At 44.2% G+C, this 20,586-nt stretch overlaps 1 protein-coding gene across 7 annotated transcripts in view; it reads left to right on the top strand.

Moving 5' to 3' along the window:
* The window catches only part of MICU3 (mitochondrial calcium uptake 3), a 599,595-nt gene extending 579,514 nt beyond the window's left edge, over positions 1–20,081 (top strand). For 6 of the 7 annotated variants that reach the window (XM_078678146.1, XM_078678142.1, XM_078678145.1 and 3 more), the window contains one exon: positions 17,390–20,081. In XM_078678146.1, the coding sequence (XP_078534272.1) occupies positions 17,390–17,500 (111 nt within the window). In that variant the 3' untranslated portion in view covers positions 17,501–20,081. Of the gene's footprint in view, positions 1–2,209; positions 2,276–17,389 lie in introns of all 7 variants that reach the window. The other variant, XM_078678144.1, reaches the window with a different exon arrangement.
* The last annotated feature ends 505 nt before the right edge of the window (positions 20,082–20,586 follow it).

Genomic DNA, 20,586 nt, shown 5'->3' with positions numbered 1-20,586 from the left:
GCGCCAGATGTGGGAGCCACGGGGCTCTAACTATAATCAGGTGCCATGGAGCACACTGGCTCCTTAAATAACAAGCATGGGCCCCTCTGGGCCCAAGTAAACAAGTATGGCCAGACGTTGGAGCTCGCAGGCTCAAACAAAACATGCCCCCATGCGCTGGAGCCCTCTGGCTCGTAGAATGAACAGGCCCCCAACGGGGGCAATAACTGGCTCCTCTGGCCCAGGAACAAGTTTCGCCACATTAGAGCGGCCCACTGAGCACCCGGGGCCGCTCTGACACCATCTCCCCCCCACAGCCGTCTAAACTTACCAGCTCTGTCGGGGGTCACGGGGCGGCTCCTCTCTCGTCGGGCGCCTTCGCGGGGCTCTCCCTTCCGCCTGGGAGCCCCGCAGTGCAGCTCACGCCTGCATCTTCACCCGGTCCCCCATCTCAGGACCGGGCCTTCACAGATGGAGCCCGCAAGGCTCTGGGCTACTCGCGCCACTCCTTGCTGGCGGCCCCGGGGCTCCCCACAGCTCACAGAGCCCCGGGACGCGGGAGGACTTCCCTTCTTCTCTCCGGGGCTCGAGGAGGCGGGGTGGGCTCCCAAACTCCTCTCTTGAAACACAACTTCCGGCCGCACTTGCGACTTCCATCCGGCGGCCCCGCCCACAGTCAGGCGGGCCGCAGACCGCGGCAATTTCCCTCGAGGCAGCAATGGAGGGGTAGGCTCCCTCGAGGCTAGCAATAAACAGTGGGGTGGGCACCCTGTGTGGTGTAAATAAAACCAATAACACTGCCATCACGCAGGGTGGGCACCTGCTCTTAAATAAAGATAAGCGGGGTGGCATCCTAGTTATTAACCATAAGCCCACGGGCATAATGCAGGGTAGGCACCTGCTAATAAATATCGAAATAAGCGGGGTGGGCACCCGCGCTGCCATCAATAAGGAAGCCATGAGGGGTAGGCTCCCTCAGTCACAGGGCAAATTAGGATAAAGTGCTTTCCAGGCACTAGGGGTGCACAGAGACCACCAGGCCCCCAAGAAATGACCCCTAGAACAAAAATGGTCCCAGAAAAAGTCCATCAGGCATCCAGGGGCTGGACAGGGCACAAGGAGGCAAGCCTTCCCCTGGGCCCCAGCAGCAGCACGCCCCTGGTAGATTCAAGTTGGAGAACAAGAACATCTTACATGAGGTCACAACCTCTTTTTATACACACAAATCCTTTGTTTCCAAAGGTGCAGGCAAGGGGCGAACCAGACTCAACTGGTTCTTGAGAACTTTGTTTTGCTCAGCCCCTTTGCCTATTCACAGGGTGGGTCAGGGACATCCGACACACCACAGGGGGTGGAGCCAGCATTTTGGAGGGAAGGCCCAGCCCTATTCAGGTCCCAGGTGCACTCCAACCTGCCATCAACATGCAGATCTCTCCATTCACCACCGGGGCAGACCCATCCTGACTCCTGGAGCCAGGCACACCAGCCAGCTCCAGCCAATCACAAGCCAGGCAGCCAATTCACATATACTGCACAGACATGCCAACTTCTAAAAGTGGCACTTCCACACTAGACAAAATAAATCTGCACACATCGCGCAGCATTTAATCTCACGAGTTCGCACATACCAAACTCGCCGCTGCACTCCACACACATCAGGAACTACCATGGACTCCTATGGGAGGGCAGGCCAGTCTCACCACACATACACAGTGAGCTCACGCACTTTACACTAGACTACAGTGAAAAAGTGTGCAGAGGCTTAAAATCACCAACACCAGGTTGCAGAAACAGGCTAGGCAAATGCAAAATGTTTTGGGGTGAACCTGCCAAAAGGGCCAAGTCCAACACGCAGTATTGTGGCATCATGCCTAGCTTACTATGTTTTCAAGTTGTTTAATTAAAAAAGTGCAAATTATGTATGTCTCTACCTTTGTTATTCCTTAACCATCACCTGTCGTTGACCATGTCAAAGCTTAACTTGTCATCCTAAGTGCATCAAAGACCAAGACTGGTCCTCGAGTGATGTGTTCCTTTTTTGAATTTCAGCAACTGTTTGTGTGTGTGTACATTGAAATTGTTTACAAACCACAAAAGCTTTAACGAATACTCAAGCTTTCTGGCTGCCTCACACATCTCTGTTTTCTTGCATGTTTGAAGCTATGTTATGTCGCCTGCCTTGACACTTTCTGCTTCTGCACACCACTTTATCTTTTGCTTCACTCCACAGGGCTACAAAACTGTGCAGCGATACACAACTTTTAAATCCTGCCTAAAGAAGCAAATTCACAGATAGGTATGTGCTTTTCACCGTCTCGCAGTATTGCATGCTCGAGTAATGTTTAAATCTTCTATTCATCAGTTTACGATTTCAAAATAGAATTAATGTGTATATGTTTGGTCTTGAAGGGTCAACTATTATTATTAATTGTTAATGACGTTGTTGCATGTGGATATATAGGGATTCAAATGTATTCCTGAATATGATAGTACAATACAGCAAGACATTAAGAATTGGAGTTGTAAAGTCTGTTTTCTCCTCATTTCCATCTTTCCGTTGAATAGTGAGGACTGAAACCTGTACCACAGTCACGTTTTTGGCTGTTTCCCTCTCAGAGAACCTATGCCTTGGCTATACCATCCTATACCAGGCTTGTTTTCCTCCCCACTGGGAGAGTGAATAGCCATCTGCATATCGTGTTTCCGTTCTTTCTGCTAGGAGTGGTAACCTTGTGATTTTCTTGCTGATTACTGTTAACCCCTTCGCAGCTGGGCAAATTCCCCTGCTGTGCTGGGGGGAGGCGCGCATTGCCCCCCCCCCCCCCCACCCTCCTCCCCCTTGCTCATGACGAGCTCAGCTCGCCATGAGCCACGGTGGTCGTGTGCTCATGACGAGCTGAGCTCGTCATGACCACACCCGTTCCTTTAGAACGCTCGCTCAGCAGGGGAATTTGCCCAGCATGCGAGCGTTCTAACGGTCATGACGAGCTCAGCTCAGCTCAGCTCGTCATGAGAACACGAGCACCGTGGCTCATGACGAGCTGAGCTCGTCATGAGACTCTAAGGTGCTAAGGAGCATATATCATATGCCGGAGATGCTTGCACCAAATCAGCTAATGATCCCTAAGGACAGATATAACTTGAGGTTTTACAGAGATCATGGCCAGAGAAGATGTAATGAGAAGTTAGAGGCTTACAGTGTTACTCCCAAGTTGCCACTATTTTACACGTAACTGTAAGAGGTTAAGCAAAAGCTCTTCAAGGGACAGTTGGTTCACCTTTTTATTATTATTATCTCGGCTGAGTTGTGTCTTCACCCTGCTCGAGCTACTGGTAGCACTTCCTGCAATACCGCATTTGTCAGTTTGTAGAGTCCCCCCTCCTAACTTGTAATTGCCAGATATGTTCTGTCCAACATCAGCATTGCTTGCAATTAGATTTTTGAGTGCTTCTTGCCAGGCAGTACTCCACTTTTTGGTTTGCCAGGTCTCGAATTCTGAGATACCGAAAGTTTGGGGTACATATTTTGAATGAACACTTCTTTTGCTAACGACAGAAGGACTCCACTGAGTTTTGTTTAGCCTGCTTTTGACGATAGTTTGTTATATTCTCTTTCAGTCATACACTTCTCTAGTCAGTGTTTTTCCCGTCAAGACGATTTTGCATCTTAAAGATTTCAGTTAAGAGGAATGTTGCTCTTTTTCTCGGATTTCAGTGGAACTGGGAGAAAGTGGACAATGCTGTTAATTACCATTCAAGGCTCCATATTTCCCTAGACGTTGTGTGTTTTTTTTATTCAAGCTTTCATGTTACCTTACCTACTTCAAGGCCCAGAATTTTTTTTACTGATTCATTTAACTGGAGGATGTGACTTGCAGTACAAGTCTGGATACTTAGGTGCAGGCAGTGAAGCATTTTGAGCCCTATTGCTGGGTGGCCTGTGAGAAACTACATTTGACCCCTGTTCCCTACTGTGAAAGACGGGAAATCATTTTCAAGTTGTTTTCTTGAGCCAATTCAAAACAGACTCTCCATTGCAAGCATATAAATATGGCACCATTTTGTAGCTCCAATCAAAACCGATATTTATACTTCAGCACGTTTCAATGCAATTATCCAAAGTCATTGGAAACATAATTTGTCAATATCAAAATACACACCACCATTAATCATTCCTTTGAATTTCAATGTGATATGTTTTAATTAGAATTTTCAAGTTGTGTACATAGATTTTCACTCAAATAACTTTAAAGAAGGAATAGAAAAAAATGGAAGGGACAATAGAAATTAAGGATATCCAGTATTGGGGTATCTTTCATAGATTCACATGCCTGAATCATTCCACGTCGCCGAGGCGGGAGTCCCACGGTATATAAAAAAGCTGTGCCAAAGGTAAATTATAGTAGTAGGCCTCGGAGAAAGGCCTGAGGCCTAAACTGTAGTAGCCTATCTACCTCATTATGCCAAAAGGACCAAAGATTTTGTCCCAACCAATCAGCTGACTGCACCCTCTAGAACCCTCTCTGCAGAGCCAGCTCTCCTCAGATTTTCACCGCACGTCGTGTGTGAAGGGAGTCTCCCTGAGCTCTGCTCAGTTTCTTCAGCTTTTACTTCTTTTTGGATCAACTTGGATCTTACTTCATTCCTTTGACCCTATTAAGGCAGTAATATGGCAGATTGGCAGAAAATAAGGTAATAGACTATGAAATATGTCTAACCTTTTCCTCAATAGCTCTCACGTTCTGAGAGATGAGGCTATTATTGGGACTACAGAGACTTTTATCTGCCAATTCTGACGAGGACAACTAGGATTCCTTCACCTCATAGGAGAGGTCAAAGGGAAAAGTCGCGCCAGGAGCCTCCAGATGGCACACATAAAGCCATAAAGACTCACCTCGAGTCTTTATAAGGCATTTCTCAGAGAAAGAGGCAATTGGAAAAAAATTCCTCAGAGGCTGATCCTACAACTCATCAAGGAAATCCTCTTAACCTGACATTAGGAGTCTAAAAACTCCATGTCTAATCTTACTGCCTCACCAATATTGGCCTCATCTACGACGGTCGTCGGCCTCATCTACGACGGTCGTCGTCGACGGCCTCATCTACGATGGCCGTCGACGACGGCCTCACCTACGACGGTCGTCGACGACTGCCCCAACTATGATGGTTGTCGACAACGGCCCCATCTACGACGGTTGTCGACGACGGCCCCATCTACGACGGTTGTCGACGACGGCCCCATCTACGACGGTTGTCGACGACGGCCCCATCTACGACGGTTGTCGACGACGGCCCCATCTACGACGGTCGTCGACGACGGCCCCTTCTACGACGGTCGTCGATGACGGCCCCATCTACGACGATCGTCGACGACGGCCCCATCTACGACGATCGTCGACGACGGCCCCATCTACGACGGTCGTCGACGACGGCCCCATCTACGACGGTCGTCGACGACGGCCCCATCTACGACGGTTGTCGACGACGGCCCCATCTACGACGGTTGTCGACGACGGCCCCATCTACGACGGTTGTCGACGACGGCCCCATCTACGACGGTTGTCGACGACGGCCCCATCTACGACGGTTGTCGACGATGGCCCCATCTACGACGGTTGTCGACGATGGCCCCATCTACGACGGTTGTCGACGATGGCCCCATCTACGACGGTCGTCGACGACTGCCCCATCTACGACGGTCGTCGACGATGGACCCATCTACGACGGTCGACGACAACGGCCCCATCGACGACGATCGTCGTCGACGGCCTCATCTACGACGGTCATCGACGACGGCCTCATCTACGACGATCGTCAATGATGGTCTCTTTTATAATGGCATTGCCTAGGACAGCCTCAGCTTCTCGACAACCTCATCTATTATGGTCATCTACAACGGTCGTCTATGACAATGGCCTCATGTACGAATGGCCTCAACTACATATGGCCCCATCTATGAATGGCCTCATCCACGGATGGTCATCTTACGATCCCCTCATCTATGATTGCCTCAACTACGGATGGCATCACCTATGATTGTCTCATCTATAATGGTATTGCCTATGACTGTCGTCTATGACAGCCTCATCATCTATATATGACCTCATTTACCAATGGCCTCATCCAACAATGACCTCATCCATGAAATGGCCTCATCCACAATGGCCTCATCCATGGATGGCCATCATAGGACTGCCTCATCTATGATTCCCTTATCTACGGATGGCCTCACCTATGATTGCCTCATCTATGATGGCATTGTCTATGACTGTCATCTACGACAGCCTCATCTATGATGGTTGTTCATGACGTTTATCTATGATGATGTTCCCATCTGCAATAACCTTGCCTACATAACCATGTCTACGACAGTAAAGTCTACGATGAGATCGTCTACGATGGCCTCATCTATGACAGCATCCTGTACATAATTTAATGAAGCGGGCAGCAGCTAGATTTCAACTGCCAGTAAGTCGAACAAACAGAATATTTCCTTCATGATTTCAAGGAAGAATCCAGGAAGATCACGAGAGTGGTACCTATATAGACAATGTCTATTCTAGCAGTGCTTCCGCGCAGAGAAAAGAAATACTGCGCACCTGCTAACAGCCCATCCTGTCTGATAGGCCACCCTTCAGCCAGATTCAGTAATTTCACAGGCAGCCGAACAACAATCTTAAAATCCCACAACGTCTATCAACACACCGCCTAATAAGGAAGAAAGTCGTCTGGACCTTATAGGCAAAAAACAAAATAAATACATTCTTTACGTTGGCAGCGGCCTCTATTAGAGCTGCCAATCTTCTAGCCATATTCGGCTGTTATGACCGTCAAATGTGGTCAGACATGGCGAGTTTCATTGACCTCATTCCTGAGGACCGAAGGCAGGAAGGAACATGCCGCATCGGAAGCTATAGATTGCGCCTTCCACATCGTGAACACCAACTTCCGTCAGCTAGCAGGAGCTGCAGTGCTTAGACGTCAGGGATGGCTTAAAGCCACTACTTTCAGACCTGAGAGGCAAACCAAGATTCTAGACATGGCCTATGATGGAGAGTTTTTACCTTGGTAAACATATTGATGAAGCCCGCTGAGCTATATAAAACTGACACGGATACTTCACGATCATTAGGCGCCCTTCATTACGGACGCGGATCTTTTAGAGGAGCTAAGGAACGTGGTTTTAAATCAAGAGGAGGATACCAAAACCAACAGAATAAGCAGTATCAATCCCAGTACAGCCTTACAGCCAGGCATCATACCGTCAATAGTCTACGACTAGTATCTCCCGTCAGGGTGGTTGAAAGAGACTGCATTATCCAGGCCGAGACACTAACCGGAAGCAGTGATCTCCTCAGGGCGCCAACCATTTTACCTTCCTTACCCGTGGGCCCGAAGATTTCAGCTTTTGTTCACAACTGGCAGGAAATGACATCAGACCAATGGGTTCTAGACCTAGTAACCAATGGCCACACCCTGGAATTCATCAGACAGCCATCTCCTCAGCCCAGGGTTCCCCCTCCCCCTCGTCTTCACAAGATTTTGAGTTGTTTAAACGAAGGTGGCCTTATGGCTTCTCTGGATATGGATGATGCGTATTTCCACATACCTATCCACCACAAAAAGCATAAATATCTTCGCTTTCAAGTGGCTGGCGCCCATTATAAGTTCAAAGTGCTCCAGTTTGGGCTCAAATCTGCACCAAGAACCGTCACGAAGTGCTTGGCACCAGTGGCAGCAGCATTGAGATCTTGAGCAATACAAGTATTCCCTTATCTAGACGATTGGCTTTTCAAAGGTCCTTCAGAACACAAAGCCAAGATTGCCACAGCAGAATGTATCCAGCTCTTCTCTTCTCTGGGGCTAGTTCTCAACAACAGCAAATCATAGTTACGTTCTCTCCAAGTCATGTTGTTCTCGGAGCAAGGTGAGACACGGTCCAGTGCAACGCATTCTGGTCACACGGCCGCCAGCTACGTCTTCAAAAATTGGCAAGGTTAATTTCAAAAAGGTCAGTCTCAGTCCGAATGTTTGCTTCTTTCCTGAGGATGTGCTCTTCAACGATACATCTCATACCCTTGGCACGGCTCAAAATGAGACCTCTTCAGAAGGAACTGCAACTTCAATGGCAACAAACCATGGGTTTGTTGGATGATACCATCAAGGTCACGCTGCGCATGATAAATTCTGTGCATTAGTGTTCGCAAACAGAGAATCTAACCCAGGGTCTCACGTTCCTACAGACCATTCCAGATTTCGTTTTTACGACTGATGCCTCCATGGAAGGATGGGGAGGTCATCTGCAGGTTTTGCAGATTCAAGGAAGATGGTCTCAAAGACAAAACAGCAGATCAACAGGCTGGAGCTCTGCACCTTTTTTCTGTCTTTCTAAGCATTCCTCCCGAGGATTGCGGGTTCCTCTGTGCTAGTCGGACCGACAATACCATCAGCATGTATTATATCAACAAACAAGCAAAAACGAAATCAGCTACACTCTCCCAAGAGGGTCAGGAATTGTGGGAAGGGGTCACATTCCACAAGATGCCCTGGGAGCCAAACACGTCAGGGGTCTCCACAATACCCTGGCGGGCATGCTGAGCACGTCTCAGTCGGACTGTCACAAGTGGAGGCTGGAAAAGGAACAGGCTAACCCAGTTTTCAAGCTTCGGTCTATTCGCAACGAGAGAGAATGAGGAATGCCAATATTACGCCAGAAGGTTCCCTCAACGGGGATCAAGAGAGAAGCGATGGTCAGGGATTGCGTGTACGCTTTTTTCCCCAAAACCATTGATTCAGAGGTGCTCCGCAAGATAAAGCTCGAAGGTTGCCATCTTATTCTGATTGCACCCCGTTGGCCAAGACAATATTGGTTCCAGGAACTTCTACTATTGTCTCAAGTCAAGCCCATTCGCCTACTGCCGACGCCTACGATGTTGTCAAGGGACGGAGGCCAAGTGGTTCATCCGGCCCCACAGTTTTACACTTGCACGCATGGCTCCTCATTTCTTACAGTTCAAAGACCTCAACATTTCACAGGTCTGTCGTTAAATATTGGCCAAATCTCGTGCCCAAAGCACAATCAAGCTTCAAATGGAAACGATTTTGCTGTTGGTTGAGGCGAATACTGTTCACTCAATTCAAGCTCCTGCAGAAAAAGTTCTCCATTATCTGCTTTCTCTAGCCAAGTCTGGGCTTACGTTTTCATCGGTCAAAATACATCTTGCTGCTCTTTCCAGATTCAGGAAATGCTCAAATATTTCCTTTTCTCTGCTCTTCTTAACTTGTCAAACAATTTATGAAAGGACTTTTCAGAGCCTTCTCTCCAGTGCGAGCACCCCCTCCAGAGTGGGAACTCAACACAGTGCTAGCGCAGTTAATGAACCATCCATTTGAGCCGATACATAAAACTGATCTCATATTCCTCACTTTAAAGGTTGCCCATTTACCGGCTCTTACCTCAGAAAAAGGGTTAGTGAGATCCAAGCTTTCACTAGAAAGGAACCCTTTTTACATTTTGCCTGGGTCTACGTAACCCTTTAAACAAATCCCAGGTTCATTCCGGGGGTACCAACACAATTTCACTTGAACAAACCGGTAGGATTAAAAACATTCTTTCCAGATCCATCCACTCCAGCTGTAAGAGCATTACACTCACTGGATGTTAAACGCTGTTTAAAATTCTACCTACAGAAAACTAGGGATACCAGACCATCTAACCAGCTGTTCGAGGCTTATGGTCAAGCAACTCTCAGAAATGCTGTAGCAAAGGCAACAATAGCCATATGGCTGGATTTGCTGTTCATTTCTGCCATGGCAAGGCTAACAAACCTCTGCAGAGGGAAGTCCAAGCTCATTGGACAAGAACAGTACCAACGTCGACAGCTTTGTTTGCTGGAGTATCTCCGGAAAATATATGTTGTGCTGCGACATGAAAAAATGTCCACACGTTCACTAAGCATTACTGTCTTCAATCTTCGCATCAAGAAGATGCAGCAGTTGGACAGGCTGTTCTACGCCATCTCTTTCGTTAAGATCAGATTCGAGTGCTTTTGCCCCTTTTATGTATTATTCTATTCTCTGATATTCATGCAAATGTACAGACTTGTATGTCTGCAAGATTTTAAATACTTATATATATATATCTATAATACTTGGATATAGCTTTGCTTTCTTCATGACTACTGTTTTAAAAAAAAAAGAGAAAGATGTTTTTTCAAACACTGAGGATGCTATTTGAGAGTATATGAACCAGTGTCTCCCACCATCCGCAAACGACAGTATATGGTTATACTGCTTGCTACTCTGATTCAGGCATGTGAATCTATGAAAGATACCCCAATACTGGATAAGAAAACAAGTTACTTACCTGTAACTTCAGTTATCCAGTATTGGTATCTTTCATAGATTCACATGCACCCACCCTCCTCCCCAGAGTCAGTTCTTTAATTTTGGGGTACTCATTTCCCACTTGTGCTAACGAAAATCTGAGGAGAGCTGGCTCTGCAGAGAGGGTTCTGGAGGGTGCTGTAAGCTGATTGGTTGGGACAAAATCTTTGGTCCTTTTGGCATAATGAGGTAGATAGGCTACTACAGTTTAGGCCTCAGGCCTTTCTCTTAGGCCTACTACTATAATTTACCTTTGGTACTGCTTTTTTATATACCGTGGGACTCCCGCCTCGGCGACGGGGAATGATTCAGGCATGTGAATCTATGAAAGATACCAATACTGGATAACTGAAGTTACAGGTAAGTAACTTGTTTTCTAATTGATCATCATTATGTAACTATCATTTAACAAGCTGACATTTGACATATAAGGATCAAATAAATCACACCGAGGTACTCACAGTGAGTCGTCTTCTGCCTTTGGAAGCCATTTGGCCCTGTTTCGCCTCCCACTTATTAATCATACCCACTGCTTCAGTGTGACAAACCATATCCCAGAGGCTAGGAAAACAATCCACAAATTTGAAAACAGGTGTTTCAAGAGAAAAGGGGAGTTTAGAAGAAATGACCATCTACCACTGTAGACTGGAAGTCACTCAGTCAAGACGTTGAGAAAGTGTTCCCAAATACATCTGTACTCATGCAATTGGTTGTTCAATTTGTATATTGTTTTCTCATATTGTGTCAATGTGATCATAGCTTTGGACCAGGCAATGAGCTGAGATGGTGTGTTTGATTTCCACTTCCTGAGGATGCTTAATTTGGCCATCGCCATGGAGGAAGACAGCCAAAGTCTATTATGAGCTGTGATATCGTCGAGCCCTTCCATATTATGTAGCAGAAGGAAGTCCATCGATGGCTGCACAGGGTAGGCCTGGATTTTTCTCACTAAACTCCAAACCTCTTTTAAAAAATCTCCAATTAAGGGGCAAAACCACAAAATCTAGGGGATATTGCCTCTTGGTTGAGTAACACAGCCATCAGTTTGACATAGGGGCCAATTTGGCTTGATGGAGGTTGTAAGTGGACCAATGCCAGTCATGAAGAAGTTTATAAGAACTGAATTTTCAGGCATTCTTCTCAGAGGCTCTTGTAAACTGAGTAGGACAGACCACTCTTCTTCAAAACCAATTTGATATCTTCGGGACCAAACATTTTGTAGATCGGGCCTGGTTGGTTTTGAGAGTAACTCATTCATAATTAAAGTATGTTAGCCAGAAATAAATAAATATATACCACCTCCAGAAGTGACAAATGTAGACTGCCCCATGAATAAAAATAGTGTTGCATTTGATCCACTGGCAGTACTACATTGTCCTGCACCACCCTTCAATGAAAATCCCTGCTTAACAGCACTCCAAAGTAGTTCACTTTGTCTAGGACACAATTGAAAGAAAGTCCAGCCACTGCAGCATTTGTCGTGTATTTTGTCATTGGCATTGCTAAGCTTTTCGTCACATTAATCTTGCATCCCGAAAAAGATGAAAAATGGGAGATGATGTTCATAAATATCGAAATGGATTGGTCAGGTGTGGTGAGATTTAGAAGAATGTTGTCCGCATACAACATTATTTGAAGGTCTCCAGCCAGCTTCCGAATACCCTACAGTGCTTAATTTGTAAAAAAAAAATACAAATAATAAGTGCCAGGGCCCTCCTCAGGAGGCCACCGCAGTTTGCATCATATATTGCTGCTGTACTTGCTCAACTACTAACCCTCACAATGCTACATGTGTGACCATTCAGTCTGTTTGAGGCCACCAAAGCTTTAAGAATGGCTTTGGTGACAGATATCAGTTGTTTTCAATGTATATTGAATTAACAAACAACAGTTTGTTTTTCTGCTCATCTTTAAATTACACAAACAGTGGCAACATGTGGCAACTGTCATAAGTGCAGGTTCTGGCAATTAAGTGGCGGTGCCACAATGAAGTGCTGGTGCTGAGCACCGGAACCCACTGGCTCAAATTAAGCACTGCCTAAACATCTTCATTCTAGATCGCTACTACCTGGAGCTCCAGGGCAATCAGGAATAAGAGGGGGAGACCATGGGCACCCATGTCTGGTCCCTCTTCCAATGGTTATTATGTCTGAAAGAAAGACGTTGCAGTTAACCTGTGCTGTAGGGTTGGAGTATAGGCTCCTCACCACTCGTATGAATGTGGGTTCGAAGCCTGTTCTAATCATCACTTGCAACAAGTAGTTTCATTCCACTCATTCAAAGACTTTCCCTGCATCGAGAGATAGGATCACTTCACCTGCATTATCATTCCGTATCTGCCATAAGAGATGTAGCAGTGTTCTAAGATGGTTCCTCAATGTTCTTCCCAGGACAAACCCCACTTGGATTTTTTGAATGAATAGCAGTATCACCTTCTTTCAACTTTGTGGCGAGCCCTTTGGCCAATATTTTTGTATCAGTGTTCAAAAACGAGATTGGTCTGTAGTTAGTAGACAGTAGGGGGTCTTTCTCGTTTTAGGGATGAGTGCAATATGTGCTCTACTGAACTCAGGACGTAGTGCTCCCGCAGAAGTGGCCTCCCCAAAGTCCTTCATCAATAATGGGATATTCATTTCTGCAGTAAGTTTGTAAAAGTCGATGGGGAAGCCATCCTCTTCAGGTGCATTCTTCAATGACATGTTCTTGATGGCTTCCAAGATTTCTTGTGACGCAAACTCATGCTCCAGGGACTGTCTCAGAGTGGTTATGAGTCATGGAATCTGATGGAATTTCCGGAAAGCGTCCAGCTCAAAGACACTTGTTCTCTTGTTCGAAGTGTATAGTTGGGCTAGTATCCCGCAAATTCTCTAGTTATCTTAAGAAGGATTAATCAGCATCCATCCAGTAGAGCTGGTTATAGCCATCTCTCTGTTTGTCAGAGGGCTAGCCGTCGAGCAGCCTTTTCCTCATGTTCATAATTAATACTTTAAAGTCTAAATAGCGCTTTCTCTGCCAGTGAGGTAAGCATTGTATTCAGTTCACATTTTGTCTTAGGGAGATCGTACAGTTTATTATCAGTAGGTACCTCTATAGAAACATTCTTGATCTAGTATTTCTCTTTCCAAAAGTTTCTCTCATGAGCTGTGCCTGCCCTACGTGGGTATCAAATCATTTATCATTAGGCCCATTAGGGAAAGCTTTTTCCGCAGCCCATAAACACTGCAAAGAAGTAACAGAATCAGTATTCAAGGCCAGGTAGTCCTAGCTTGGAACACAGCTTTTTTGTTGCATGTCGTGGTTGATGGTAATAAGTATTCATCCCCCAAGGGCAAGTTTTAGAGGTGGGAATCTGGAGGTCTAAGAGCAATGTCACCGGGGCATGATCAGACTATCCGGCCGCCTTGATGCTGCAGTCTGATGTTTTCGATAGCAGAGTATGAGTCACATGAAAAAAGTTAATTTGTGTTTCCATTTTGTGTGGGCAAGAAAATGTTTATTCTCTGGCCGTGGGGTGTTGTACACGGGAAACCCACAATCAGACATTAGATCTTTGAGCATGTATCTGTCCCGATTGTTGCTAAAATCGATAGAAAGAGTCGATGGCTGTATTCCAGTCTCCATCAGGACTTGTGCACGGCCCATGTCTGTGCAAAAACTACTGAGCCTTGAGAGAAAAGTACATTTATTCATATTAGGAGAATAGACTGAACCAACTACTAAATTCCGAGTCTGAATAGAGAGTTTTGCAAAAATGTACCTTCCTTCGTTGTCCGACCAGGAATCCAGCATTCTGGCCTTCAGGTGATTATGAAAAAGTATTGCCACTCCTCTTTTACGATAGTCAATGGCAAAATCACAAGAGGGAAGTACATTGGGCAGTCATATACTGAACAAAACACTTTCGACACCCATCCCTCCTCAGCTTGTCAGATTCCAGGGTAGAAAGGTGGGTCTCCTGCAGCAGGACGACATCTGGTTTATGTGAGGCAAGGTATGTCAACATCTTTTTACGTTTAACTTACGAATAGAGGCCATTGACATTGAAATACTAATTTGACAACAGTCTAGTACAAGCTGCCATGTGCCCGGGGTATGCGGTACAGTTTGAGACAGAAAGGCTCTCCAGAGATTGCCCTGTAGGTCAGGTAGTGTGTAAATCCAGATAGTCCTTCCCAACGAGACAGTGTGCACAGATTGTGTGTCTGTCCTAATGTAGAGTACTTCCAAAAGGATATGTCATAGCAGATGTCTCAGTGAGTTATAAGTAACTAGAACTGCTCTGGAAACTTTGAAATGGAGTGCTATACTTCTCAGTGGGCCCTGCCGCTTGAAAGAAATGTTGTGGAGAGCATGTCTCCCCAGTTACTGGTAACACGATCAATATTAAAAAACTTCACAACAAGGAACATATGTGGGTGGCTTTTGAAGCACCTAGTCTGGTTACAGTAGGGACCTCGATTTATCCCGTGTTGGGTTGCTGTCAATATTCAATGGCTTATCCTGCAGTGCCTTCCTGCTGGTACTGGTGGGTTCACAATGCAGTTCTTATCTGTGCATGCGTGCATCTGGTTTATGAGAGGAAGAAGTCTCCGGTGGAGCCCATGTACTCTCTTGCTTGTCCATTTCTTGCTCTCCCATCTCCGCCAAGAAGTGCTCCAACTCTTCCGCATCCAAAAATCTCTGTAGTTTTGCCATCAGACTTCTGTATCATAACTGACTGATCCATGAGTCCGTATTAGATATTTAGCACCTTCAGTTGAAGCCATAGTGCCACTCATTTCTTCCTGATCCAATTGGTTTCATAAGACTAATCTGTGGCAATAAATATGGTCTGTCCTTTGTAGGAGAACCAGCCATGTTGTTTGGAGGCAACGACCAACTGCCTGGCTTGTGGTTTGTTGGTGTCACAATAGGCAGGCGATAAGAGAGTCTTTGTTAGAAGCATGTTGGGGTTTGAGTCTCTGCGCCCTTTAAAATGAAAGGGGTAGCTGAAAATTGAGGCCTGTGATTTGAGGAAGAATTGTCATGAGACACTACGACATGGTTGGTTCAGTATCCTGCTCTAGGAGGCCAAAAATATGAGCATTTTTATTGAGCATGAAGGCTCCAACAGGACCCACGCATTTGTGGAAAACCGCTGGATGTGCTAAAGCTTGCTCTCTTCCCCACCAGACATCAGGGAAAGTGTCAGGTCACCGTAGGAGTCTCCATAGAAAATGATAGCATCACGTAATTAACTAAAGTAAGTGGCTTGGCATCAGCACTCCTTCAGAAGTAGGTCATTGTGCTACTGTGCAAGCTTTGCTCCACATTCCTTTGTATTTCAAAACAAATGGAAAAGTGAAAGTACTATCTACTGATCCTTCATAATTTTTCAATATGGTCAACATTTTCTTAGATGTAGAATGTAATTCATCTTTGGATTCTGCTGAACACTCCCAGGACCTTCATAAGTCTTTCGTCATTGACCACCATTTTTTCTCCATCTTTGAGGTGGATCTGCAATAGAACTGCATCACTCCACAAAAGACCTTGCTTAAGTTCTAAAGTTTCTTAAATTTGTCATTAATTGCCTCATCTATAGAAACTGGACTTGAACCGACCATTCACACCTTAGTCTTTATTGATCTTTGTATCCCTGCAGTGCGTGAATTGCCAAGCTTCCTGTGCCGAATAGGAAGTTCAGTGTGGACACATGAACCTCTTTGTCGGCTGTGTCATGCTATGACGCCATATCACTATCCCAGTATGCAATACAAATGAATAGGAAAACCATGGTATGCACACACAAGGGGGAAATGATGCACCTAAATGCATTGTCATCATCTTGTGGACAAACAAGTGCCCAATCTGTAATAGTCACCTTCAGACCTGTAATAATCTTTGGTCATGAGTATGTAACCTAAAGGAGTATAGTGGCAGTGTGATGTTCATTTGTTTTAGGTTAGTTATGCTGCTGTATTCACAACAGCGTACATATAGGAGCATTGTCTCTGTGCTCAGGCTGTTGCATCAAAACTATTGCTTGCAATTCAGGCAGCATCTGTTAAGTGAGGCAGCCAATAAAAGGGAGGTTATATTCTTCAAAAATGTATATTTAGAAAAGTTCTTTATGAAGCGAATACATCAGTGCTCAGAGTCCAGCTGCAAGGAGAAACTGGTGGTGGGTGATGCTGTTCAGATAGTGCAGACGCTCAAAACTGCTGCGGGACAGCGCCTCGTGCATCCTTTAGTTCCCATCTGTTGATTTCCTGAGGCCAACTGTTGTAGGGTCACTGGTAGGGCGTATTTTTTTTCTCAGAGTTCCGACGTTGCATGTCGACTCCTCCTAGAAACTGCTGCTAAGTGTAAAATCAATTTACAAGACTGCTCAGTACTAACGTGTCGAGTAATGAATCACCGATAGTATGAAATGCATTCTTCGTTATTATGTTACTTATTAAAGGTTAGATTGTAATAAAACCCCATCAGGAGCGCCAGAGCCCCTCAACTCAGCGCCATTTGCCGTCTGGCCCAAATGTCTATTTTATACTGTGGTACTGTAAGCATTACAACTGCAAGTAATAAGCAGGAAAGGAGAGAATATGCCAAATAACAAATACCCCAAAATATCCGTACTATAAACCTATACCTGTAGTAGCTTAGGAACATTTTCTTTTTGTACACTTAACTTACCAAATTAAGAAAAATGATCGCGAACCTTTTTACTGAAGAAGTCTACAGAACGACCAAAGTAGCTTTTTTAATATACAATTTTGCAATGATGTGAAGGTGTTCTTTGAGGTGTCAGCTTTACAGGGATGAGTCGGACAACTTTGCAGTTACAAGCTTAAGATTTTAAAGTGTGTTAGCAGTGCTGTGACTTTGCTCTTCGAAATGTGTGTTGCCCAATAGAGATGCAATTAATGCAGACACGTAAAACTATGCTGAAATCTTTGCCGCAGGCACTACAGCTTGGAACTGTAAGCCTGTGTACGTTTTTAGTTTTCTTTTTGCTAATAGTTATGTTTCTTCTCTTTAACAGGAACCTCCAAATCGTGGCATGAATGGTTACTACAAGTGTGTGATGTCTGTTACAAGCAAACATTTCAGAGAGCTCTTCCGGAGTTTTCGAAGCAGGGATATGCTAAGATAGAAACTTTGTTTGCTTGTCAGAAGTTTTGCCAAGGTACACCACAGATCACGATCCTCTAGAACACGCTCACTCGATCTTATTTTCTTAGGATGAGCACTTTTGCGCACTACTAGTGAAATACTTTTGTTTTATCAAATTCACCAATTACAATTAAAGGTACACGAACCTTGGCATGTACGAATAATGCTTTCTTTGGTAGAAGTTTTCTATATTTGTGATGCCTTATTTATTATTCAGTTTTTGCAAGGCAAGCGGGCTGGGGGTGGGGGGGGACATTATACGGTATTGTTGAAGGAAATACTATATTGTTGAAGGAAATACCGTATTATCCAGGAATTCTGTGTCAATGCAGCGCAGATGAGATCAGGCGGAATGTTTACGAAGTATGAGGGTGAAGTGTACGAAACCAGCATTTTATAATGAAGACTGGCTTACGGGTATAGTTTGGGACATTTTGAAGATTGTTTTTCTTGGCATGTACGTGTTTTTCTTGGCATGTACGTGTTTCTTTCACATGACAAATTATTCCTTGAAAGGTCCATTGGTCTCTCAATGCAAACTCTGTATGCAGATGCTAAGAGAGATTATTGCTGTCCACAGTACTCTGTTCGATTATTAATAAATGCAGAGGTTGTCACAATCCTTTACAAAAGGTCATGTCACTTAAACTACCTAATGCGTGGATTCTGCCAACTAGATTGCATGCTGCCCAGCTAAATGTACACGGAAGAAGCAATCCATTAATCAGTATATCATTGGATATTGCCCCTCTTTCCCCTTTAGCATACATATTTTATTGTGAACTGTCAGCTTCTGCCATATAGGCCCCTAGCATTAACCTTAATGGAAAATTCTAACCAGTTTTTTTATAAATATGAAAAAGTCCCTATCTTAAAACTTTTGTTGTATTGTCCAAGTCTTTCTGGGGTTTAAAATGCCCTGTAAATGAGCAATAGATGGTTGTAGGGGTGCCTCATGGATAGGATAGTTATGCTTTAAACACATTGGGAATTTGCTACCCAATTCCCCTGGCACTCATTACAAAGGTGGCAGGTTAATGTCCGTTTTAAGAGCATCTAGCATCCAACTGAAGAACTGTCAATAAGGACATTCTCTGCATATCAAAGCACTTCAAAGAGTTTTTTCAATTTCACTCTAACTTAGAAAATTGAAATCATAGTCTTAGGGAGATCACTGAGGTATGTAAAATGTTTATTTGAAGTAATCCATGTGAAGCTCACCTTTATGTATTATTCACTTTATAAAATTTAAAATGATGAGGTCTTGAACTTATTCATGCTTCTTGTGTTCTTATTTTACATAAGAAACTCAAAACATGGCTTTTCTCCAGCTATCATCCAACTTTCAGTTTACTTGGCAGTCTTTTCAGCACTAGGATGCCATAGGTTGGGTAGTTGATCTGCTTTAAAAAAGAATGATTCATTCAAAAGTTCCATAAGATGGAGACAAATTTTACAATTGCATTTGGCAAAAGCTCCAGATCTGTAAAGTAGGATTTTCCAAATTATTCTTTACAGTAGCGTCCATACCTTTTTGTAAGTGACTATTATATTTAAAAATCACTATTGAACAATTAAAACATTCATAATAGGTATTTATACATATGTGTATCTTTCATTACACAACCTCTCATCTCCATTTTCATACAACGGCATACAATGTCTAAAAAAGATCAGAAGGAGTGGTTGTACGACGGTGCATCGCAGGTAATTACTTTGCATGCCTTTCCCATCCATTTTTTAGCGCGCATGTTTTTACCACGAATATGCTTTTACAACGCATGCCAATACCACACATTGCTGTTAGATTTAAAAACAATGTATTTGTAGGAGGAGACCCCCCTCCCAACTTACCTTAAATGCAGGTACTGGCATGCTTTGTAAATGCATATTCGCTGTAAAAATATGCGTGCTAAAAAATGTGTGGTAACAGTCGATCGAGGTAAAAACCTTGTTGTAAATGCTGTTTCCCGAAGGAGTCAGGGGACACAATGGTGGCATTGCAGAACAGGAACAACCTAAAAATCCACTTAGTTGTTGAGTTATTTGTAATAATTATGGTACCTACTCAGGTGCAGGAAAATGTGAATATAAATGTTAGCCTTGTTAAGTTAACGAATAGTCTTAAGACTGACTCCTGTATACTTTATTTACCAAAGCATAGTGAACATAGCTGTTACCGAATTCTTTTGTGTGAAAAAAAATAAGCAAGGCAGCTTGTCTAGCATAGTAGAAAAAACGAGTATTTCTGCAGATGGTACATAGTTTGGATGCTTGCGTTACAACCTTCTATTCAGATTATTATTCAAGTTACAAATATGTTTGTTATAGATAATGTAGTTTTAGGGAAGAGTCTTAGAAATGACTAATTGCTTCTTCTTAAATAGCAGTCGTTAAATGGTCTTAACGTCTTACAAAAGAAAAGCTATACATAATTGATTTGGAAGTGTTAATGCTTTAAGTTGGAGAGTTGTTACATTTAAGCAATTACAGTATCGACCAATACCTTTTCCCAGGTTATTTAATTAATCTATAATAAAAATGTATCTATTTACACTGTTTGCAATGTGTATTTTAGTATTATTGGATCCATATTTGTCATAGAGGTAGACTCAAGATAAAGGTAACTATTCGGGACCAGTCCTACATGGGTAACATTTAGTACTATGGTGGTGCACAGAAAATCTCTCTTAACTTCTAATGTGATTTCCTGAGTATGTATGTTATCCCCATTAAATGCTTAGTAAAATAGAGATTTTGTCCCTGTTAATGTAAATGTACAGGAATTTATATAGCGCAAATCACCAAGCGGTTTCTAAGCGCTTGCTTAGGGAACCAGTCCTGGTATTCCCCTGTGAGATAACCCCGGCAGGGTATCCGCAAGGTGAAAGCCAGGCATCCTGTCGCGAGGGGCCGTTATGGAGATTAAGCAAGCTATTGCCCAGAGTCGCAGAGTGTGAACCCGTGAATCAAGTAGGCACCGGAGCGAGAATTGTCGAGTCCATGGACATTTTTAGGACTCAAGACCCCCGCCGAGCCGGGAATTGAACCCTGGTCCCGGGCTGA

The sequence above is a fragment of the Lissotriton helveticus genome, chromosome 2_2 (genome assembly GCF_964261635.1).
Source record: "Lissotriton helveticus chromosome 2_2, aLisHel1.1, whole genome shotgun sequence".
Taxonomy (NCBI): Eukaryota; Metazoa; Chordata; class Amphibia; order Caudata; family Salamandridae; genus Lissotriton; species Lissotriton helveticus.
The sequence above is the reverse complement of the archived record's forward strand: the minus strand, read 5'-3'. Positions and strand labels throughout refer to the sequence as shown.